The 24,880-nt window shown below is 48.5% G+C and overlaps 1 protein-coding gene across 1 annotated transcript; it reads left to right on the forward strand.

The window, feature by feature from the left end:
* The first annotated feature begins 686 nt into the window (after nt 1-686).
* Nucleotides 687-1,022, forward strand: RPRML (reprimo like). The gene has a single exon (XM_077788265.1). It carries the CDS (start codon nt 687-689, stop codon nt 1,020-1,022), a length of 336 nt encoding a protein of 111 aa, XP_077644391.1.
* Nucleotides 1,023-24,880: the final 23,858 nt, after the last annotated feature.

The following is a 24,880-nucleotide window of genomic DNA, read 5'->3' on the forward strand; positions in this document are numbered from 1 at the left end:
TTTGGGAGCAGGTGGGAGGGCTGGAGGGAGGGATGAGCTAGGGACAACTCTGCAGGGCCTTAGGGCTCAGCCCCCACCTGGGGTGGCACAGGGGTGTGTGCAGGCACCTATGGCAAGGCAGAGATGGGGTATGCAGCATGGGGAAGGGGTGGGCAGCAGGGTGAATGTGGAGGGGGAGGAAGGCGGGCCTGGGAAGAGGCTGGAAGGGGGTGGAGTTGCTGTTTTTTCTTTGAGCACGGTGAAGACTTTAGCTTGTAACTTGCATTTGTGGAGCTCCCCCCTGGCAGACACCAGCTCTCCTTCCCCCGGGAGAAACCTCAGGATCCAGCAGTACTGCTTCACTGTTTTGGGAGCAGGCTGGGAGGGCAGGGGGCATGGGGTGATCCCCGTCTGCCATCCTCTCCCCCAGCTCCCTTTCTCCTTTTCTCTCTGTCTCCTTTTGCTTGTTTGGGGGCTCATGCTAATGCTCTGCTAGGAGAGATCGGGATCCAGACATCTGTCGGCTGCACGGACTGGCTTCCCACCTGCTCACAGCCTTGAGGAAGTTCCCTCTCCATCCCTGGGCACTGAGAGAGGAAAGACAGGAGGTTGCTTGGAGCTGCCAAACCCTGGCTTGTGAAGGGTGGACAGGGGGACAACAAGCTTCCCTTTTACTTTCCCTGAAGATTTGGGGTCACACACAGACCATGAATGGATCCTTTTTCAACCAGACTCTCCTGGAGCAGGCAGCTGACCCCAACAGGACTCAGGGCTTGGGGATGCTCATGGCCTGCTGCAATGGGACCAGCACAGTGCTGGCGACTGATGGAAGCTCCTTGGTCCTGGCACCTGATGAGAGGAGCCTTTTCATCATGAGGGTGGTGCAGATTGCTGTCCTCTGTGTCCTCTCCTTGACTGTAATGTTTGGCATCTTCTTTTTGGGCTGCAACTTGCTCATCAAGTCGGAGAGCATGATTAACTTTCTGGTGAAAGACCGAAGACCTTCTAAGGACGTGGGCGCTGCAATAATGGGACTTTACTGAAGCCACCGGGCTCTTGTAGGCAAGTGAACTGTCTGGACCTGGTGTTGAGATGCAAATTCTCATGTGTTTGTGGCAACTGGGGGGAGTGAGAAGTGGGGGAGGGGTCTTTTAATCTTTCTGTGTCCATGGGAAAGCAAACCTGTTCTTCCCAGTCAACAAAATGTGGTGGCGAATGGGAAAACCACCCCAGAGCTGTGTAAAGCACAATAAATGACCAGCATTGTGTTGCACACAGAAATGGCTTAAGTTTTGCTTGAAACTTGCAGAAACAGTGATAGTGTGGAGATCTGGACTCCTTACTGCTGTTACCTTGGATACCGCTAGCTGGGATTTAGGGCTTAAAAAAAAGGCAAATAAGTCATTACAAAAAGAAAACAAAAGAACAAACTAATGGGAGAGCAAAATACAAGGCATAAACCTTATCTTTGAGAGGGGCAGGGGAAGGGAAGTGCTATGTGGGTCATAAAACAAAGTCTGCATGCTAAAAAATGTCAGTCTGTTGTGTTTTGGACCTTGTGCATGCATCTTCTGGTAGTTTTGTAACAGGGAAAGCATGTTGTTCCTTATTTTCCTGAGCTATCCTGTTGAATAAACTGGTACTTTCTTCTTTTATGCTATGGTGGAAGAAGAAAAGGACATGGATAAATATAAACCCCTTCCCACCCCTAAAACAAAAGCATGCTTGTTTTTGTACACAGCAGCCTCTTTTTCCAAGTGCTACATTGTTACAGTCTTTGAGGTTTTGTAATTTTTGAAAACTGGTGAACATTCAGGAAAAAAAAAACAACCTGTTTCAACAGAATTTTGTGCTGTCTTTATTATTTCCTTGTGTGTGTGTAGTTCAGGAATTTCAATCCTAGTTCCAGGTATAATCATCTCATCTTGGTGAAGTGCAATTAGAGGTATTTCTTTAAAGCAGAAATCACTATCATTTTTCAAAGGCAAGTATCATTTTCTACTAGTAAATGAATTCATCAAGAATCGTGTATTGCAGGCTTATGTTGAATACCTGCACAGTGCTGAAACAGAGACTCATAAAAATGCTCTGAGTGACTCTTGCAAAGAAAGATTTCAGCCTTTGAGTTAAAACCTCTAGCTTCTCTGATCCTGATGACCTGTCAAAGCTGAATTATGTGAGAGGAGGAAGACTCCTGACCTTTATTCTGTGATGGAATTACAACTCTGGCTGTGGGTGTGAGGTAGAAATAATTTGTGTTTTGTTGCACCAACAATATTCCTGCTGGGTTCATTTTTGTAGTGGGAAAGCAATCTTGGATACTGGAGGAGCTGATGAGGTGAGAAGTTTGGATGTAAATCTAGAGGAACAGATGTCTGCCTTTCCCAGAGGGAAAAATATGATTAGAGAATGTCTTGTAATTAATAATTATTTGCTGAGTACCTTCTTGAGGTTCCCACACGATGCAGACCAGGACCAGCATAATGCTGTCTCTGATTGCTTCCTCTGACCTGTTGCATGTGTCAGCCTTAGGAGCACAGCGACAACGTGGCAGCAGGGGCAGAATTTGCAATTCAAACTCTGAAATGTTCTGTTGGTGCCAGTGGAACAGCTGAATAGGCAGCTCTGGTTTTTATGAGCAGTAGCAGATCTACAGACCTGAGCCACCTTCTCAGTGCAGAGGGTCTGTTGCCCTGCTGCCACATGTAAAGTGGCCTCACACAGCAGCCTGGAAGGGGATTTTGGTCTGTGCTGCTGCAAGGGGTGTTGTGGCCATTGATGTCCTGGAACAGACTGCTCAGAGTGATGCCTTGGATGCAAACTGGCACAGGGTGCCCAGAGGAGCTGTGGCTGCCCCATTCCTGGCAGTGTTGAAGGCCAGGTTGGACAGGGCTTGGAGCAACCTGGGATAGTGGAAGGTGTCTCTGCCCACAGCAGGAGCTGGATGAGCTTTAGGATTCCTCCCAGCCCAAACCATTCTGGGATTCCATGATTCTATGGTCTTTTTGCTAGAGTGCAGACAACTCCCATTGCGGGAGGACAGCCTGGTCAAGACATGAGGGTAAGACATGAAAAACCCTAAAGCATGCAATGACCCAGCTCTACAAATACTTGAGCTGTACTTGTGTTTGTAACCTAAAGGTGTATCTGCATCTCCAGGCTGCTGTGCTGTCACAGGATAACCCAGATGCACTCTGAACTGAACTTCTATGCCATCCTGCTTTCAGCTGGCACTTGGTCCCTCTTGTCAGTCCATCTACCAGCTGTGGCCCCAATGCAAAGGACAACTCACAGATGAGGGAAGAAACCTTCCAATGCTAGCAAGGAGAACAAGGCACAGGGAAAGCTGCTAATGCGATGAAAAGATCGAATTTACTTTTGCCCTGCAGCAATACCATGAGTGAAGCAGCTGGTCACACATCTCAGCTGTCCCCACCTCTGCTAGGGCTGTGACAGCTGGTGTGTAGTGAGGGTCCTGCCATATGTCCTTAGAGGCTACATCCAAGAATGAGGCATGGGGGGTCTTCAACCCTTTTGTGCTGTGGAGTGTTCCAGAGGTAAAGAGAAACATCATCCATGAAAGGCTCATGTACACATGAGCTGGAGAAGCAATGAAACACCCCAGAAAACAGAGCTGGGCACCTGCTGAGGCAGGTGGAGCTTGCTCAGGACTCAGGTGGGAGACAGAACATTTTCCACATGGGTCCTTTGGGCAAGAGCCAAATTTACATCAACTTGTCCATCCTCTGGTCATGCTGTGGCTCTTTCCTGACATCAGGGATATGTCTGCATCACCAGATAGTGTGGACCAAGAGGAGGATCCTCAGGGGAAGCAGTTGGTGGCACCATCCACATTTGCCTTATTATAGCATATGTCCCTGTATGCTTCTGTCTTCCTTGTGCAGGGGTTAAGACACTTAAAACACTTGCATATGTCCTTATCCAATTAGATTTCCAATAAAAGGCTGATTACCCCACTGAGGAGGAATTATTTGTGGAAAAGAAGGCTGGCATCATGAAGGAACCTGTTGGATCAGAGGTTATGGGTCTAAAGACCATCTTGAGGTGAAGTCATGGCTGCTTAGAGGAAGGTACTGAGGGTACCACAATGCTCCCCAGATCTCAGGGGAAGAGCTGTGATCTCAGATTCTGAAAACTCAGCTGTTCTGCCCCAGAGACATGAGTTCTGTAGGTGGAGGATGAGTTTGCTACTGAAGGGCTTGTTGAAGAAAGCCGACCATAACGGCTCTTTCTGCTGCCTCTCCCCACAAGCTGTAGTTTTTCATCTAACACCTACTCATTTAGCATAAGCTCACAAGTGCCTACCAGCTCCCAAGAAAATGCAAGCAGTTTTTGGTAACTGTTATTTATTACTATATTTCAGATTTTTTTTTGGTAATTATTACTTGTAGTACAGTAACTTCCAAAGTGCCACTGGGGTGCCAGGAGCTGTTCAAGCATGACTGAGAGATGCTGCTGGAGGGACAGGGATGGAAGGGATATGGCCAGATGTATCATTACATCAGTGGCAGACTGAGGACTAGCCATCAAGTCTCATCTAAGATCTCCTCCTAGCAGTGGAACACAAGCCCATGGGACTGGTTACATGGGTCTGAGTCACTGGTCCATCTGGGCTGCATCCCTTCTCTGAAAACATCCATGATTTTTAGGCAGTACATGGTCTTGGAGGTCCTTCCCAACCTTAATGATTCTTTGACTCTGTGACTTTGTGGTCAGTCAAGTTGTCCTGCCCACCAAGAGCAACCTGCCCTGGATCTTCACCATCATCCTCCAGACACAGCCTGTGGGGCTGATCCCCACTTGCTGTGATTCTGTTCCAGCTGCAATTTCTTCTTTCTAGACAGGCAGCAGGGAGACAGCAGAGAAAGGCAAGTGATAGCTGCTGAACTGCCTGCAAATGGAAATCCTCTGCTTATGGAATCACTGGCTATACAATTGCAGAAATAGAGGTGGTTTGACCCACCTGGAAAATGCTGGTCATACAGATGTCCCTGTGGTGGGGAAAACACTAAAGTCCTGGATGATACCCACCTCTTTCCCCTGCCTTGGCAGTCTGGACTGAGGGAATGGAAGAATTAAACATGATGAAACAGACAGATTGTGGGGGGAAAAAGGATCCCAGCCTGAGTTTGGCATCAGATGTACTGGAGCACCTGCACCAAACATACACAGTCTTTAGTAATTCCTGAGAATCGCCATGGTAATAAAGCACGGAGTCAGGTTGTTATGGTAACAGTTTGGGTGTTTTTTAGACAGGGAGGCATTACTCAGGTTGTAACCTCAATCCAGACTGAACACAGTTCTAAGAGGCTAGAAAATAAAAAAGAAGTTAAATGAAATCAAATTAGATAAGTAGCCGTTTCCTGTCTCTTTTCTGGCAGTCCTGGGTTTGTTCTGTAGATAGGTAGAGGGAGCCAGGTTGTTCCAGACACATTGCTCTGCAAAGCCTGAGGAATAGCTGGAGTGGATATTTGCAGGTTTAAACGGGGTGCTAGAAGGGGTAAGGGGCTGAACCCCTCTCATTACTGGGTCTGGGATGATGGTCAGCCCCCACCTTGGCTTCTTGCCGCACCTCTGGCCTAGGTCCAGGTGTGTCCCTAGCTGGCTAAAGGGAAGGACACTCTTGTCTTTGCAGGTGTACACACACAAGGGAGCAGTGATGGACAATCCCTGATCCTAGCTGGGCCCACAGCAGGGTGCTGTGGTCCCAGGTAACAGCCTGCCCATGTCCCAAGTGATGGATGCCCCAAAGCTGGTCTCCAAGACAAGACAGGCATTTGGGAGCTGGAAAGGGGTAACAGACCACTTTTCTAAATCCCCGTGACAGACCTAAGGAGAGAATGCATGTTTCCTGGGCTCTGCCAAGGTCTCCAGGCTGCTGTGCTCCCCAAAGGGGATCTATTCAGCTAGATGGAAATTTCCTGTGTCTCCCTCCTGCCCTCCCAGAGGTGGAAAAAAAGGCACTCCCACCTTCCCTCCCAAAACAACAAGCAGCTCCAGTCACCAGCAAGTGTATGAGGTCTGTCCAGCTGATGCTCATATGGAATTTTAATTCAGTCCTGGTTAAAGCAGCAGCTTTGTGAGCCTGTTTTCTCTGGAGGAAGCTGAGGCAGCGCATCTTGGGTCCACTTAGCAGACACATGGCTTGAAATCTGCAGTGCCTTGACTCAGGAAACATCGCTCCATAAATCCGCAGCATGGTCTCTTGTATGGACTGTGCAAGAGCCATAAGCCTCCAGATAAAGCCTTTGTAGTCCATTAGCTCTGCCAGAGAGGGACAAGTTGATGCCATCAGAGTCAGGGACTCAAGGGAGACTGAGGCCAAACAATGACAGAGTTCAGAACCAGCTTTGCCTTAGAGACTTTGCCTGCCAATTTCTCTGTTTGAAAGGGAAATGTTTCCCTCTTTCTGTGTCTGCCAGCTGCTTTTCCAATGGGACTGCTGAAGGCATTTTGGTATGGAATTTCTCATATTCCCTGCCCTGCCCTGGCCCCATCCTTGAGCCTGACTGGAGCTGCCAGCCTGGCACTGGGCTTGCTCTCTACTCAGGTTTGCAGAGCACCTGGTACCCACCAAAAACCTGGAGCTGCTTACTTCCAAATAAATGAGATTCTTGCCAAACCAGAGATATTTTGGGATTCTGTGAGCATTTAAAGCCATCCTTGGAATAAAATAGATCTTACAGCTCCTTCTGTGCCAGGGAGATGGAGAACACCAGGTACATTTCTGGGCATGGGAACTTGACTGATGATACTGTTAATGTGTGAGAATGGTTCTGGTGTGGTTCAGACCTGTGCCAACAACCTGACCTGGCAGTCCCTGGGCAGTGGCAAAATGACAGAGGTAAAAGACCACTGAGGACTCAAGGACATTGCTCTGGGTTTTGCTGTCTGTGCACAGGGAATGTGTCATTAGATTTTGCAAGTGTAGATGCAGTTGTTTGGCTTCCTGAATCCAACTTAATGTTCTTAAGTATGAATGAGGGATTGGAAACCTCACTTAATTTTAGTCTGGAGAATATGTCTTTGTAAAACAGTGAATACAGGAAAGAACTAAACCTCAGCTAAACCTTGAAAACTGCCTGATCCAACTTTCTGTTGGAAACATCTTTGGCTTCACACTAGTTCTGCCATTAAGATGACTTAGCCAAGCATTTCCCCATCAATCTGGCAAAACTTGTGCTCCTCTGATTTTAGAGACAGGCAATTTCTTGGACTTGTTTGTTCCATGAGCATAGGGTTATGGAAACTTGAGTTAAGAGAAAATCAGAACATTGCCAGCAAAGAGTATGGTTTGGCACATCCCTGAATCTGTCACTGTCAATGTGCTGGGAAGTGGTGGAGACACTGGCAACACTCAGAGACATAAACATGTATCTAAAGTGACTGTCTTTGATCTGAAAGATGCTGCTCATCTACATTTATCTCAGGTTGTATGTGAAACACAAGTCTTGCTTCAGAGAGGCCTTCGCAGTTCTCTTTCCTGCCAGAAGCTCATTGGTGGGGATGACATTTTCATAGCAATAATTTAAGGCAGGTTAATAAAAAACAAAGCAAAAATATCTTTCTGAAAAATGCGTCTGCATGGCAATATTGGCTGTAGGTCACAGGTGCCTTCAAGGTGAAGGCAGCAGTTTTGTCACTCTTTGTCAGCCCATGGCATTCAGCTGGGAATGAGCACAGTAAAGTGTTCTCTGCTGGGGTGCAGTCAGGGACCAGCTTTTAAATCAAATTTATACTCTTTTCTTGAATTAATAAGACTTGCCTGAACATGTCTTCTCAGAGGAATGTGGCTCTCCTGTCCCAGTGAGAGCCTTTGAAGACACAACCTCTGTAGCTGGATTTACTCTCCTGGCAGGGAACTGTGAAACCAGAAGACTCGGAACCAGAATCCACAGTTGGATCTGCTTTTTCCTTCCATATGGGCTCAATGGCTGTTTATGAATTTCAGCAGCACCAGCTGTGCCAGCTGACATGTGCTTTCAGAGAACATTACTACTTCTGGTTTTTGGACTGAATCTAGGGGGAAAGGAGACAAGATCAGCCTTCCTGTGATGCTCCACTTCTTTTGAAAGGATCAATACTGTAAGGACATGAGTTACCACTTCCATCTAACTGCATGTGGGATACTGGGCAAGACAATAAGCAAGAAAAGGAGAAGCAAAATAAACAAGGAGAAACATCTACCCCTGTGGCATGAGACAACTGGAGTGGCCTTTCTAGAAAAGGGACTGGAATTGCAAGGTCAGACAACTCTGATTCTCCATGAAAGAGACAGTTTTGTTGCCTTGGTGTGTGTTGTTTTTTGAGGCTAGTACATGTGGGTGTGAGGGTGGACTCAGGTGTTTGTGCATCTTCCAGGAAAACAAGGTGTGCAGGAAGTAAGCCTAGGGCACTGTTCCTTTTCCATGGCAGCTGCCTGACTGGTGCTGAATGCTGACTCTCTTCTCTAGCATGGCTCAAGCTGTCACACATGTGGAGTTAAATCCAGAGTCATCCTTTTTGACAAGCTCCACAAGTATTCCCATCTTACACGTTTCCAGGCAGCTGTGAGTGCTCCCCTCCTGCTTGCATCCCCAAATGCAGGTTTAATAGGACAAGACAGATGAAAAACCAGTCAAAATGTAATTAGACTTTAATAAGCTAAGTTCTTTCTCTCAGATAATTGAAAATCAGACTAATTGGTTGCAATGAATTCCCAGAGCAGCCATTCATCCAGCTTGGTGTGTGCTCTGCCAGCTGCTACAAGGACCAGCCTGGAAGCAGAGCATTGCTCCCCACTGCTCTGCCATACTCTGCAGGACCCAGCTCCTAAGCTTCCTCAGCTCCAGAGAGCTGTTAAAGGCCTCAGAACCCTCAGGGTGAAGCCAGGGACGTTACTGACCCATGGGCACAGCAAGGATCATCCTGCCTCATCCTGCATTTCACAAACCAGGAAGCACACAGGCCACTGAATCTCATACCCCTGGCAGGACATGCCAGCACTCCCATGTGACAGGACATACCCTTGGACATCTGCAGCAAGCCAGAGGGTCACAGCTGGAAAGGACAAGGGATTTAATCTCCACTTGCTCCCAACATGACCACAGTGTGCAGGCAGCTGACTGATCTGAAAATCTGGCTGTGAGCAATCAGTGCTGAACCAGCTGCTCATCTCTACTCCTTCCTGTGCTGCTCACTCTGCTCAGTTGGGGGGTTTTCCAGAAGATCTCGTTCAAGGTCAGAGCTGCCCTGGACTGATAGAAACTGCTAGGCTACAAGCTGGAGGTGGTAGTGACACTTCTAGATCAGCCTTTGCAATGATTTCTGGTAGCAACCCACAGATTTAGTATAGAATCACAGAACTGTTCAGGCTGGAGAGAGCACCAAGATCACCAAGTCCAACCATCTACCAGCACCACCATCATGTTCACCACTAAACCATGTCCTCAAGTACCTCATCCACATATTTTTGGAACATTTCCAGGCACAGTGACTCCACCACTGTCCTGGGTAACCTGTTCAACTGCTTGGCAATTGTTTCCATGGAGAAATTTTCCCTAGTCTCCAATATTTTCCCTAATTTTCCTTATCTCCCTGTCACAACCTGAACCCTCTGGCTCTGCTGGACCTCCCTTTCACATGAACGAAACTAAAGGTGTCCACCATAAATGTTGATTAAGAAAGTGAAGCGCTTTCTGGCTGAGGAGCTTCGGGAAATAGGTTGCTTTGCCCATGTGCACACAATTTTTCTAGCAAGTACCTTTGAGACTCCATATCACTGTTTCATGGAGCAAAGGCTTGGTCTCTGGTGTAGATGGCAATTCCTAGTGGCTGGGAATGGTTCAGGGAGGTTGAAAAAGTAGGAAAAACATCATTATGTTATTTTCATTGCAGTGCTTGCAAGATCATGCCTAGAAAAATGCTGGACTTGCTCTGCATCCTTGGCTTGAGTTTCCATTCTCCCTTCCCTCTTGGCAGTGTGCTGTGTGCCAGGTGGCTGCATTTCATTACTTAGTTTATAAAGTTCCTGGGGAAACAAGGAATGAGAAGATGAAAAATCTATACAGAAATGTGATGATGCCTGGGCTGAGCAAAGGTGCAGAAGGGGAGCACTGATCACATTTAAATTCCTGTAGGTCATGGCTTTTTTTTTCACACCTCCTGCCTGGGCTGCATCACTAGAGATATTTCTTTTGATTTGGGGTTAAAACAGTTTCTAGTTTTATGTGCTTCCCACATGGGAAGGAAAAAGAAAGAAGGCAGCTTTGCCATGGCAGGAAGCCCTGGAGATTTCTATTTTCAAGTCAAGACCTGACATCTGATTTTTTCTTTGGGTTGCAAAGCAATTTCAAAGCACTCTCCTCCACTGACCACAATTCACAGAGGTAGAAGTGGCTCTGCCCACTCATCCTCATGTGTTTGAGGTGCTGATTTTAAAGCACTTTGCTCTGGAGCCGAATTCTTCAGCATGGCTGGATGACCCACAACAAAAATTGTTTGTATCAAAAGTAGCGTGGCAGTAGAACCAGGGCAGTGAGTGTTCCCCTGTGCTAGGCACTGCTGAGGTCACACCTCAAGTTCTGTGTTCAGTTCTGGGCCCCTCATGGTGAGAGAGACATTGAGGGGCTGGGAAGGGAACAGACCTTGGAAGGAGCTGGAGCCCCAGGCGCAGCTGAGGGAGCTGGGAAGAGGCTCAGCCTGGAGAAAAGGAGGCTCAGGGCCCTTCTGGCTCTGCACAATTCCATGATAAGAAGCTACTACCAGGTGGGGGTCAGGCTCTTCTCCCAGGGAACAGCAGAACAAGAGGAAATGGCCTCCAAGGGAGACTTAAGTGGGACATTAGGAAGAATTTCTTCATGGAAAGGGTGGTCAGGCCTTGGAAGGGGCTGCCCAGGGAGGTGATAGTGTTCCCATCCCTGGAGGTGTCCCAGGAAGGCCTGGACATGACACTCAGGGCTCTGGCTTGGGTAACAAGGTGGTGTAGGTCTCAGATTCAGTCAGAGAGAAACAGAAAGTTTCTAACCAGGCAGAAGCCTGGGAATTTGTTGGAAAAGAATGTAAATAAGGTTTTTTATCTCTTGTTGTTCACATTGTTTACAGCTAAGTTCTATCACTGTGCATCATGAACTCTACACCAATGGGTGAATTGTTTTCACTTCAGGACCAATAGAATTGGCCTAGACGAAGCTCTGTATAAAGAGCAATGCACTTTAAAATAAATCAGAGTAATATTCTCACAACCTTCTAAGCAAAGTCTGTTCATTCCCGTCCTACCTCAAAAATGTCAAGGTGGTGATTGGTTACAGGTTCGACTCAATTACTTTGGAGGTCTCTTCCAACCTGGATGATTCTGTGATTCTCTGAAACCCAGGCTCCTTCTCCTTGGCTCAGCAAAGGCTGATGGGAGGGAGAAGTTAGTAAGCATCTAATCTGCGTAGCAATTTCCACCGGTACAGTTACTGTAAAAGGCTCAGGCTCTGCCTGCAGGTGCCTTATTTCAGGGTTTTGGGATGACTAATGGCTCCAATTATTTTCTGCCAGGTATTTACTGGGTTACCCTTTAACAGACAGAAGGGGAAAAACACTTGGCACCAAGGCACAAAGAAACCCAGCTGCCCACTGGATGCAGTGGGCCAAAGGCCCTTTTTATAGCTCACTCTCCCTTATGTGAGGGGGTTGTAAGATGAAAGAATAGAAGAGCAGTGATGTCAAAGCTCAGCCTCAGCACTGCCCTCCACATTGTGATGGGAATGCCCAACTGAGCCCTACAGTTATGAACATTTCTGGAGGAGGGGATGGTTTAGGTCTGAGCTTTTATCTGCTAAAGCTCATGACATGAACAGCTTAGAGCATCCCCAGCTTCCTGCATCCTTGCTGCCAACCTGGCAATCCCACACAAAGGGGAGCAACACTGTGACCCAGATTAGGGAACCTGAAAAAAACCCAACATAGTAAACTAACACTAAACATCATTTCCATGTTGCTCAGGTTATTCCCTGGTTCACCAAGTAGCCCACAGGCACTACTTCTGGCACAAGAAACAGGAACCTCTGGCTGCTTAGGAATTTGTCATGTGCACAGTTAATTTAAATGTCTCAGGCTTCCTGCCTGCTGTAGGGAAGAGGTGAGAAAGACTACAACTTTGTGAAAGGTATTACTCAAGCTCCCCAAGAAATAGCTTTAGAAGAGTTCTCCTTGATATTGGATCCACTAAAACCCCAGGACCATTCCTGTGCCTAGCTCGCTGTTCCTCACCCATAATTCATAGAGGTGATAACCATGACAGGTTTGCAGAGCTCTGCCTTTGCTCCTAGTGAGCCCCATTCCAGGGCTAATTCAGGGGCATTTCTGGGCTATTTCTCTGTTTTTCTGGGCTCATTTCAAACTCTCATCCTGTCTCTCATCTTGTCTTGCATTTCTCACACCTCTCCTCCCAATGTAGGGGTGTACAAACATATTACACATCCTGGAGCAGATGAACCCCCTGTTGTCCCTTCCAAACTTGCACTGTCTGTGACTTTGTGATTTTGTAACTCTGGTCTCCTTTGCCCAAACTATCAAACAGTCATTGTGCAGAAGCCCCTTGAATTCTGGCAGCTTCTCCCTCGTTCTTCTTTTCTGGGTGCGATGAGGTATTTTTGGGAAGCACAGGCAGTATGTCACAAATCTTCCACCTTCAAGTCAAAAATGCCTTGCCCAAAGGACCTTCCATGAGATCTGTTGCTCCCTTACTCAAAGCTGTCTTCAGTGTAGCTCAGCTCACTGCTGAGATTATTGGATCTGGGAAATATCACGCCCACTTTGAATTTGGATGACAATGCAGAGATGGTGGGAGGATGTGGCACTGGTTTCCTACTGATGGATTATTTTGAAGCTTGAGAAATAAACAGAAAGAGACAAAACATTCAATTCTTGTGATAAAACTTGGCTTGCTTTGCCATAGTTCAGCTGCCACATTTCTCAGGCTTTTTCTCCCTTCTTTTAGTCCCCATTCATTGCACCATGACAAGGAAATAACTTTCTACTACAGAATTGGCCCTTGTCACTTTGTTTCTATCAAAATACTCTTCTTCCCCTAACCTCATGGTTTTTTTTTCCCATTTTCCTTCAAATTTTCTCCCTGGACAATCTTCCTGTGATTCCAGACAACTTTAATGAGATTATTCCACTTCAAAATATCCCAGACGAACTAATTATATGACTTTTTTGTCATAGATTGTTTTGTGTGGGTCTCCTGCAAGTTATTCCAACTCAACAGAAAAGAATTACCTGTATCATTCCCTGAGGAATAATTTCAGCTGGGTAATGAATTGCCTGGGAAATGACTATTGAAGGTGCCAAAGGCCTCCAGCAGAACAGCCTCCAGTTCTGTGCTATTAATGCTCTTCCTGAGATGTGCCAAAACTCCACCAGCCCTTGCTGTGTCTGCTCCAGGGATGCTGCCTCGTGATGTGGAAAATGTGAAGGTGGTGAGGAAAATGTGAAGGTGGTGAGGAAAGAGTAACCAGGGCAGGGCTGGAGGGAAACATCTCCCAAAGGCCAGGGAGCTCTGGCAGAGCTGCTGGGCTCACACAGGGAGCTCTTTGCGCTGTGCTAGGGTAAAAGGGCTCCTCAGCACCTCAGGCTATGTCTGCAGAACCTGCCAGGCTCTGAGTGTGCCACAGTCCCTGAGGCAAAGACCCCTCAGCTACATCATTCTCTGCATTGGCTGTGAGCTCAGCCAGCTGAAATTCCAGAGTCATCCCCTAGAGTTATCCTTCTGAACTGAGCATTGCTGAGGCAACCTGAATGCTGCTGTCAGTTCTGGGCACCTTATGACAATACAGACATTGAGGAGCTGGAATGTGTCTGGGGAAGGGAACTGGGCTGGGGAAGTTCTGAAGCCACAAGAGCAGTGGAGGGAGCTGGTGGGGCTCAACCTGGAGGAAAGGAGGCTCAGAGGGTCCTTCTGGCTCTCCACAACTCCATGACAAGAGCGTGCAGCCAGGTGGGGATCAGGGTCTGCTCCCAGGGAGCAAAGAGCAGGACAAGTGGAAACAACTTCAAGTTGTGCCAGGGACTTTTAAGTTGGATATTAGGGAAAATTTCTTCACCAAAAGGGTTGTCCAGTCCTGGCACAGGCTGCCCAGGGCAGTGGTGGAATCTCTGTCCTTGACGTTTTCACAAAATATATGGATGTGGCACTTGGGAATATGGTTTAGGGGTGGATCTGGCAGTGCTGGGTTAATGGTGGGACTCACTGGTCTTAGAGGGCCTTTCCAACCTGAATGATTCTGTGAAGCATGATCCCACACTGGTGCAGGTCGTAGGTTTCCTTCTCCCATCCCCTCTCCTGTGTTCATCAGTGAGGCAGATCAGGGAGCTGATGTGGCGGAATAGAGAGGGATTTTTTGCCCTCATCTCCATTGATCTGCTCCCTGCCTTAACTCACAGAGAGCATCCACTTGTTGCTAGTCCATCACAAGGGAGACAAGTGGAAACATGGGATCCTCCTCTGGTAGTGCCCAGTATCTCCCTGCCCACAGCACCAGATCATGGTCAAAGCTTCAAACAAACCAACTTTCTACCATGAGGGTGAGGCAGAGAAGGAGCCCTGCAGCTGCAGGTGCTGGACATAAACAGTACAGATCTCAGAATCACAGAATTAGCTCAGTTGGAAGAGACCCACAAAGATCATGGAGTCTGCTGGTGGCTACTGTAGCAGCGGCTAAACCCCAGGGTGGTTTGGGGTTCATGGAGCACCTGCATCCTGTGTCATGTCCCATTAATGAAGCCAGTGATCCCAGTGCAACACCAAACAGCCCTGTGCTTTGTAGGATCTGCTCCTGCTGGATGCTGCTGAACCAAAATAACTCCCTGTTTTTCCCAGCCGGTGCTGAGCTGGGATGCATTTGGGAAGGCTGCTGCAACACTGTGACAGATGGCCAAGAAAGCAAATACTGTTTTTTATGTCACCTCCATGTTTCCTCCTCTGCTGTCTCCGGCACTGGAGGCTGTGGGGTTTGTAATTTTCTCTTCTTCCCCCCCCATTCCCCCTCCCCCCTTCCCACATGTTCCCCCTTTTGTCCTGCATTCCCTTATCACTCACTGTGCCCCCGCGGTCCTTTGTCCCATTCCTGCGTTCCCTTATCACTCCCCCTTGCCACGCGGTCTGTCCCTGTCCCATCCCCGCCTTTCCCCTCGCTGTCCCCAGGGTTTCCCTGCCCGTCTCCCCTGCCTCTCGTCCCCTTGGCCGCAGCTCAGGTTCCCCCCGCCCCGGCATGGGGTATAACCGATGCCGGGTCGGTGTCCCGGTGTCTCGGGGACACGCTCCCACAATAAACACGTGTCTGTACCCGAGCCCCGTGTTGCCCTCTCGTCTGTTCCGCGCTAGAACTGAGCCTCGCAGAGCTGAAGGGGAAAAGAAGATGCGCCGCCTCTCCCCCGCTCCCGCCGTGTCCTGCCGGCACCCACCCTGGAGCCGGTCTCGCACGGCAACAGGAGTTGATGTTTGGAGATGGGTTGTGCTGTCAGCACATGCCAGAGCCGAGGACACAGCAGAAGGTGAAGCAAGGTGTTGGCCACCTCGCAAACATTACTCCCCAAACTTTCTGATGCATTTTGACCTTCATCAAAGCCTTCTCCTACAGAAATTTATGCCAAAGGGGGCTCAGAAGTGGGCTGATGCTTGAGTGGAGTGTTTGCTCTTACAGAGCTCCCTGATTGTGAGCCCTGTTCAAAACCTCCTGCAGTGGTGCTGGCTCAGGCTGGGGTTTTTTTGCCCCAAAGAGCCAGATAAGCCAGGAAAGCTTGGCCAGGGGATTCTTCCGCCAGCTGGTGACCAGTCCTGGCTCTACTTCTGTGGCCTCAATGCCAGCTGCATGTAAAGAAGACCCTGAGCAAGTCAGAGCTTGGATAAAAATCTTTCTGAAACAAGGCTGGGTTGGACCAGGCCTAGAGCAACCTGTTCTAGTGGAAGGTGACCCTACCCATCACAGGGGCTGGAACTGGATGGTTTTTCAGGTCCTTTCCTATGCAAACCATATCATGATTCCATAAAACTCCTTGATGTGCTGCAGCCTCTCCTCCCCCTTTGCATTCAGGATCTTTGGGCAAGAGACCTCTCTCCTCCCCTCCTGGGGCACAAGCATCATGGCAGTGTTGTGGAGGGCTGGACTAGTGAGAGATGGAGCCCTGGATCCCTGACATGCAGTAAGAATTCAGCAGAAAGAGCACACTCGAGCAAGAGAAGGGAGGAGAGGGAAGCTGGTGACTATGAACTGCTGTCCCTTGTGTTGTACCTTGGAGGAAGCAGAAATAGCCAGCACAGGGACACAGGCATGAACCCACCAGCCTACATGGGTGGCTGCTGCCCCACACTTGGGCTCTGTTCCCTGGCAGGAGGAGACACTTCTGCTGCCAGGATCCACGTCCTTTCTCAGCTTGCCTGGTGCAGAAAGAGTGATCGACATTGCTGTTGGCATGGCCTCTACCTGCCTCCTGTTCTGCCATGTTGCACTTAGCAATTCACCCCCTTCTCCCTCTGTTTTTCCAGTAGGAGAGCTCACAGTCCTCTGCCTTAGGAGTGGGTAGACAGACAAGAAAGGCTGGACAGATTCATGGCCTTGAAGGCTCTCCTGTCTATCCCTGCCTGTAATGAATGAAGCCCCCCTGAGTTCAAGGATCCCTGAATTCAGACCCTTGAATTCAAGGACATGGTATTGAGCAGTGGGGATCACTGGTGTTTGAGGCTCTTTTCCTAAGTGTCTTGATTTGAAAAGACAGGTATCTGCTAAGGAAGGCAGGAGCCTCCCTTGAAACAGAAAATGTAAACACTCTCCCTCTGAATTATTATAAATTTGAAATTAATTGTGAATAGCAGTTATTTATTAGGAAAAAAATAAAAGAACAACAACAACCAAAAAAAAAAAAAAAAAAAAAAGAAAATGCAGTAATACTAAACAACAGTGATAGAGTCAGAACATGCCCTGGCATGATGTAGGTCAGGGAGGTGGCAGCAATCCCATCCCAGGGTGGCTCAGCTGGAGGATCCTGCACAAGGGGGGGAGTTTTCCTCTGGAGCTCCAGGGCTGGGGGAGATGGGCCTGGGCTCCTCTGGGAATGCAGTGGGAAGAAAGCTGCTCCTCTGGGAATGCAGTGGGGAATAAAGCTGCTCCTCTGGGAATGCAGGGGGCAAAGGCTGCTGTGCTGTTCCCAGGTCAGATTGGATCCAGGTAGGAATGCTTGGCTCCTCCCCTGGGCAGAGCATCTCCCCACGGATGATGGAATTTTCTCATCCAGGCAGGGACACTCAGTGGCCATGGACAGCAGAGATCTCCTGGAGGGAGGATTGGCTGTGGGAGAGATAAAGAAAACTGCCCCACCCGGTTTTAATAGGTGGCCCAATTAACAGAAGATAACTGTCCCCTTTCTGACAAATGGCAATGGAATATACACCCCCAGCCACATCTTGCATTTCTAACCTAAGACACTAAGATAAGAGAAACTGAATTCTGAGAGGTTGATGAAAAATCAGTGTCACTCGAGGTGACAGTTATGAACTGGTTTCATTTCCATTGTAAGCTGGGAAGCCCCCATGGGCTTAGGGAGCCCCAAAGGGGCACAGCAGCCTCCAGATTCCCAGCCCTGAGGAGCAGGAGACCACAAGTGAAGGGTGAGCAGCTCTGCTTTGGACTGCTGTGCTGGGCTCTGCTTGCTGCCTCCTTAAAACCCTCTAGGAGCAACTCAAGCCCCATTTAGAGATAGCTCAGGAGAATAAAGCAATAGAGACAGTGGTGGGCAGATAGGGAGGTGACACAGGACAGAAAATTCTGTGGAGAAGCAGCATAAAGTATGGCAAGACAGAGAGGAGCTGGTCAGCACCCACACATCCAGGCCCAGCCTGGAGCAGGCTCATTGAAATGGAAATTACTTTCTATTTACAGATCCAACATCGTCCCTGCTCCCCCCAGGAGCCAGACTGGGATGTTCCCTGCCTGTCTTGGGTGACTCTGTGGAGGGAGCAGAAGGATGCTGGCACTCTGTGCCACAGGTGTGTGGGGGGAACAGGAATGCTCTGAGGCTTTGGGAAGGCTCAGCTCCCTCATCCTCTCTGGACAGCAGAGGCCTGTAACTGTGGGCAGCGTGCTCATGGTTAACACACTCGGCTCTCACCACTGCCCTGGGTCACTCCACAGTCATGCAGGGGCTCAGGAACAAAGCTTCCTCCAAGTGGCAGAAGAGCCCAGGAGGTATTTCAGACCTCCCTAGAAGAGCCTGATCATTATTCTGCAGCATTATTCTGCTGTGCAGGAAGACATAAGTGGTAGTGCATAAAAGCAATTCCAGCCCACGTGCTGTAAGAGCCAGGCCCCAGCATCTGCTACAGGTGCCAGGAAGAAGGAGCTTAGGCTGTGCTGTGCCTGGAGCCAAAACCCTCCCTTGAGCTGTTCAGTGGCTGTGGAGGTCTCCCAGCCTTCAGTGGGCCCTGGAGCTCAGCCTCCTGGGCACAGGGCATGGAACAAGATCAGGGATCACTGGGATGTGCCCCTAAGATGATGGATCCTTTGAGAATGGGGCTGTGAGGACACAGAGCCTGGGGACAGCACCCAGATCTTCATCTTTCTCCACCCTGCCACACACAAAGGGCCTCAGGCCTAGAAGAGGTAAATACCACTTGTGCATCAGTCTTCAAGAACTAGAAAGGTGGAACTGAAAAGAGATGATGAATTAGCAGGTGTGATAGGGATACATGCCAGTATTTTTGTGCCATTCAGGATCCTTGTTTGTTTGTGGAACCCAAGCCATTTACAGACTCCATGTGGGGCGAGAGGCCCTCACTAAGACCTCCTCGCTAGCATTTTTCAGCTGTAAAACAATCCCTGATCTTCTTTTCCTGCTGAAGGAACTTGTACAAGCAGAGCTGGGCCATCCATCTCTTCCCTGTTACTCATGTGCTTCAGTTAAGCAGCAGTGCCACAGGCAGTGCTGAGCCCCAAACCCTTAAGTTGGACCCTGTCTGCCCATTCTTACATCTATGTACTGCTGAGCCCTGCTGTGAGGAAGAAGAGGCAAATTCCACGCCTGTCTGCTCACCTTGGTTGGCTTAGAGCAGGCATTTTAGGACAAGATTTCCTTGAATAACTCTTCTCATCTGCCAAACTCAAATTAAAATTTGCTGCCAACAGTCATGAGGCTTCTCCCTCTCCTTCCTTTGTCTCCTCTGTTTTCTGGATCATTTTCTTTATTAAGATAAATGAGTGATAATACCATGTTGTGTATTAAACACTGGTCCTTGCAGTCTGTGAAACAAAGAGCATGAGGGAACTCTGAGATTAGAACTGTTGCTAGTTCATTTGCATTTGGGCAAGTCAGCTTTTAAAGAATTTTCTCAGAACAATTCTTTCAGACTTCCTAAGGAGCCTATACCATGAAATTATCACAGAATCACACTATCATAGAATGGTCTGGGTTGGAAGGGATCTTATAGATCATCCCATTTCACCCCCAGCCATGGTCAGGGGCACCTTCCACTATCCAGATTTTCTCCAAGCCCCATCCAAACCAGCCTTGGGCACTTCCAGGGATCCAGGAGCAGCCACAGCTTCTCAGGGCAACCTGTGCCAGGGCTTCACCACTCTTATAGTAAAGAATTGCTTCCACATATCCAAACTAAACCTATCCCACTTCAGCTTAAGGCCATTTCCCCTTGTTCTGTGGCTCCAGACCCTTGTCCAAAGCCACTCTCCAGCACTCCTGAAGCCCCACTGGGTACTGGAAGGGGCTCTAAGACCTCTCCAGAGCAGGCTGAATTACCCCCACTCTCTCAGCCTGCAAGCTATGAGCACCAGACCCAGAGAAATCCTGGAGGGCCTGCTGTTGATGCCTTTTTTTTTTTTGTGCAGGGGAGCAGGCTAGTTCTGGACTGGAAGAAGCTATTGGGTGAGAGATCCCCAGCTCTGCATGATGCTATTAGGTTCCTGCAGTGGGATCATCAATATTTTACCATTTTTAAGATCATACCAGTCTGGTTTCCAGGTTAAAAGATCCTACTTTTCTGTACTCCTTCCTGGCACTTCCTTCAGTGTGATGGGTTTCCCAGGAAGAAAATTCCTGCAAAAAAAGTCCTGGTGTTTTATCTGACAGATCTTCCTGTTACTTGGAAATCTACAGGAGTCCTGGGTGCAGTGACATAAAACTACTTATTCTGCAACAAAGGTGTTCTACAGTCGTGGAAAAGTGAAAAGAATGGCTCAATGGGTGGCTTCCACTGGGGTGTTAGTGTGGGCTTTCATCCAGCAGCCATATGCTCACAAAGCCAACAGCTCCCTCTTTCTCTTATGGAAGCAGTCACAGAGCAGATCAGCCGAGTGTGAAACTTCTCAGCAGCTGTGTTTCTGAAGCTCAGACAACCCTTTGTCTCCCAGAGGCTCTGGGAGTAGCTGTGTGTGGATAAGTGTCTGCAGAGCGCAGGAGTGATGGGAAGGGCCCCACTGAGACACCAAGCAGGAGAGAAGACCCTGCTAAATGGCCCAGCCCCACCACTCGTGTGTGTCATGCACACCCAGCCCTGGCAGCCCTGCTGGGAGCTGGGGGCAGACCCATATCCATGGCTTTCAGTTCCCATCACCTCCAACTGGTCTATTCTAAGAAAGTCTGCCTAGGATTCATCCACCCAAAGTGTCACACTTCACAGCTTCCTTCCCATGCAGAGCTTGGCTCCTTGCTCTGAATCACTTCCCTGCCTGCATCCCCACAGCCAGGCTGCTGCCTGCCTCCCCCTGTCCCCTAGAGAAGTGTGGCATGTCTAATCCACACCTTGAGAGCTGCATCCTGCTGCCAACCACGTGCAGGAAAAAGAATAGGGATAAAAATTACACAGCCTCATTGGTTTCCAATTCCAGTCAGGGCAGGCAGAGGCAGGTACTCCTGGTACTCACAGATGGCAACACCAAGATGTTCTGTGCTCAGGGATCTGATGCCAGGCAGGTTCCAATCCACTTCCCAGTGAGCAAATGCCAGTTTTTAGGGCAGGAGATGGTTTGTGGCTCCTGAAGAGTTCCCTTTCTTGACACAGAAACGGTTGGCACTGCTCAAAAGCTCCTGAGTGATGCCCAGAGGATGGTTCCAGACTCTTTTTGGTGGTGCCCCGCACCAGGAAAAGGAGCAATGGCCATAAACTAAAACACAAGTTCCACCTCAACATGAGGAAGAACTTCTTTCCATGGTGGCTAGCAGAGCCCTGGAACAGCTGCCCAAGGAGGGCGTGGAGTGTCTCTGGAGATATTCCAAACCCACCCGGACAAGTTCCTGTGTCACCTGCTCCAGGTGACCCTGACTGGGCAAGGGGTTGGTCTGGGAGGTCCCTTTCAGCCCCAATAATTCTGTGATTCTGTGATGTGGGTTTTGTCCCAGATGATATTGATTTTGTCCCAGTTCTTCCTACAACAGAAACAACTAATTTGTGTGAAAACTCCCTGTTAGCTCCATGACAGCAAGAGTGTAAGAGACTCAGAGAACCTCCTGAGGCATCTCAGACATTACCACAGCCAGAACTTAAAGGCAGGTTCAGAATCCTGCTTTTAGGAATTAGGGTAATGAAGAAACTGTACTGACCCTGAACACAGAACACCATCCACCTCTGGAATGACACTTGAGTAAGCAAAGACTTTGTGACAGTGGTTCATCTGTGACATATGCAGAACAAATTTTTCATTAAAGAGATCAAGAACTATTTCTGTGAGGACTGATAGGATGTGAAAATACAGGGAAAAACAAAGAGAGATTTGGCCACATGGGGAATGTATTGTGGAGAGCCCAGGAAGCCCTGATACAGGGGATGACAGACTGAGATGGATGAAAGGACTTAAGCTACGCCAGGGAAAATTCAGGTTGGACATCAGGAGGGATTTCTTAATGGAAAGGGTGGTCAGCCTTGGCAAGGGCTTGAAGTCAGGCCCAGGGAGGTAGTGAAGTCCCCATCCCCAGAAGTGTCCAAGGAAGGATTGGACACGGCACTCAGTGCTTTGGTCTGGGTGACAAGGTGGGGATTTGGCACAGACTGGACTCGATGGCGTTGGACATTTTTCCAGTCTGGATGGTTCTGTGATATCACCACAACTAGAACCATTAAATAGTGAGACTGAATATTTCTATCCTATTCCAATCTCTGACAGGGATAGTTGGCAATAAATGAAAGCTCCAACAAGCCCCATGCTGCAGCCTCACATACATAATCATCCAACACACTGTGTTCTCCCAATGCTTCAGTTATGAAAAATTCAGAGAGAGCTAAATTCACCATTTTACCACTTGCAGCTATAAGCTCAATGTCAGGCCAACACAGGGCAGGCAGTGGTTCATATTTCTATAAATCTGCTATTTTAATGTCATTTAAGCCCTGAAATTTTTACCCACTTTAGCCTGACTTCAGTGTCCCCAGGCTGATACCTGAATAACTAAGGGCAACTCTTTTCTCCTCTTGCCCATCAGCTTTGGCTCCAAAGCACACTCTGCCACTGTTGCATTTAAAAAAAACCCAAAAACCAAAAAGTAACCACCATAGTATGATAGATGGTCTGGCCCAGAGCTTTTAGCAGGTGTTCCTTGAGGCAGCTGTAATCATTCATTTAAATCTCATTTATTTTTATTTTAGAGGGCTTTCTAACAACACAAAAGATTTTTTTCCTGCATCTCATTAGAATTGTGTGCATATTGCCATGGCAACACATGCCCGAGATTTTTGTGGTCCAGGACCCATCTTATTGGTTATTAAATATCTGTGAAATATACATACATACATATATATATATCTTTGTTCTCCCATCTGTCTGTTACATCTGCTTATTTCCCAGTGAAATACAACCATTTGGCTCGGCCACAGATTTCTCCCTTTCCTCATGGGACTGGCTGAAGGAAACAGAGATGCATCTACTGGTGGTCATGGAAGTGGTGGAGAGGAGGAATGGAAGACATTCATGTGGACACCAACCTGACCATCACATACATAGAAACATCTTCAACTGATGACAGCACCTTGTTATCTTTAACTTTCCCAGTTATCTCCCAGGTGGGAAGGGGAAGAGAAGCTCAAGAGGACTTTAGCCAACATATTCCCCATCTTCTGCTGGTGAAACAGCAGTGTCCTGGCTGCAGCTCAACCACAGCAGGTTTGCTTCCTGCCACAGGGTCACTGGGGAAGTGGAGTCAAACCTGTGTCACTGATCAGCAACAGGAAACATTACAACTCAGCTGCTTCCACTGAGAGTCCTTCTTACCTTCCCGAAAGATAAGGACCAACGTGTCACTCCATCCCAGTGCACACTGTTCTGTGGAATGGAAAAACACCAGTAAAAAGATCTCTGTGATGAACAGATTGTGCTCTTCCCAACAGACCTTCTGTGCCACACTGGCTGTGTTCCTCCTGACAGTCTCCTCCATGCTGAACTGACCCTGTTCCTCCAACAGCCCCGTGTGCCAGAGTGACTGTTGCTCCTGACAGTTCCCTGCCTGGATCAGAACCCATGCCGACAGCTGTTTGACATCCCCCCTCCCAGGCACTAATTCCTCCTGGCAGTGTTTGCCTTGCCTGCCCACCCCCACAGCTCTGCTGGGAGAAAGAATGTGTTCCCAGCCTCCCAGCTCCCTCTCATTATTAAAGCTGTCAGTTGTTAATTATAGTGCTGCATTTCAACTTGATACTTCCCAGGGGGCCAAACCATGCCAAAAGACCAAAATTACTTCCCAGTGGAATATTTTTGGAGGCTCTGCTAGACATGAGCTTGTGCCTCTGTCAACTAGGATGAGATATTACTGACTGCTCTCAGGAGACTGGAACTGCACTTGTTCTAAGACCCACACCTGCACTTGTTACCCTTTAGAGCCAACATTCCCACTCCCTAGATAGGAGTCATGGCTTTCTTAAGGATATGAATATAAGGATATATTGCTTTTAATGATATAAAACTATTAAAAAGTGTCCAAAGGAGGACTATGAAGATGTGGAAGGGTCTGGAGGGGCCGCACAAGGAGCAGCTGAAGTCATTTGGCTTGTGCAGCTGAAGAAGAGGAGACTGAGGGGAGACTCACTGGGGTCTGCAGCTCCTCCCCAAGGACAGCTCTGATCTGTGCTCCCTGTGACAGGGACAGGAGCCAGGGAATGGGTGGAGCTGGGCCAGGGTAATTGAGATGGATCTCAAGGAAAGGCTCTTCCCCCAGAGGTGCTGGCACTGCCCAAGCTCCCCAGGGAATGGTCCCAGCCCCGAGGCTGCCAGAGCTCCAGAAGGGTTTGGACAGCGCTGCCAGGGGTGCCCAGGGTGGGAGTGGGGGGGTGTCTGGGCAGGGCCAGGGGTTGGACCCGATGATTCTGTGTGTTGCTTCCAGTTTAGGATATTCTGGGATTCTCTGAATCACACAACCATGACCACCAGGCCTATGAGACCCTCACGTTCCTCTTAGTGAGGAAGGCAGTTCTGTGAAGTTGCCAAGTGAGTGGACAGGTCAAGTGAGAGCAAACCCCTAAGACACAGATGTGATGCTGGTGTTCTTAACTTGTAGCAACATTACCCAGCCAAGTTGCCCCTTTGCCTCATGTGACCACAGAAACCTCTGCTTCAAGTACAGAAACAAGTGAAGAAGTGCAGTGATCAAACCATCAACCTCCTGAGGACAAGAGCATGTGGGGAAAAAAGAAGTAGACTATTACTGGGAAAGGTTTGAGGATCTTGACAGAAAAGCACCATCTCATTTGACTGTGTTAAGCGAGACATTGCTTTGCAGGGATTCTTTCCCAGGAAAATCAGATGTAATGAGTCAGATGTGCCAGAGGAAACTTATGGGCTGGATGAAGAGTGCTGCTGGCACCACCTACCCATTGTGGTCACTCAAGGCCAGCTGAGCACCACAAAACACAGCTCAACCC

Source organism: Lonchura striata, chromosome 25 (assembly GCF_046129695.1).
Source record: "Lonchura striata isolate bLonStr1 chromosome 25, bLonStr1.mat, whole genome shotgun sequence".
NCBI lineage: Eukaryota > Metazoa > Chordata > Aves > Passeriformes > Estrildidae > Lonchura > Lonchura striata.

Excerpts from the sequence above, each read along its gene's own strand:
- RPRML (XM_077788265.1), top strand. The coding sequence starts at position 687 with ATGAATGGATCCTTTTTCAACCAGACTCTCCTGGAGCAGGCAGCTGAC.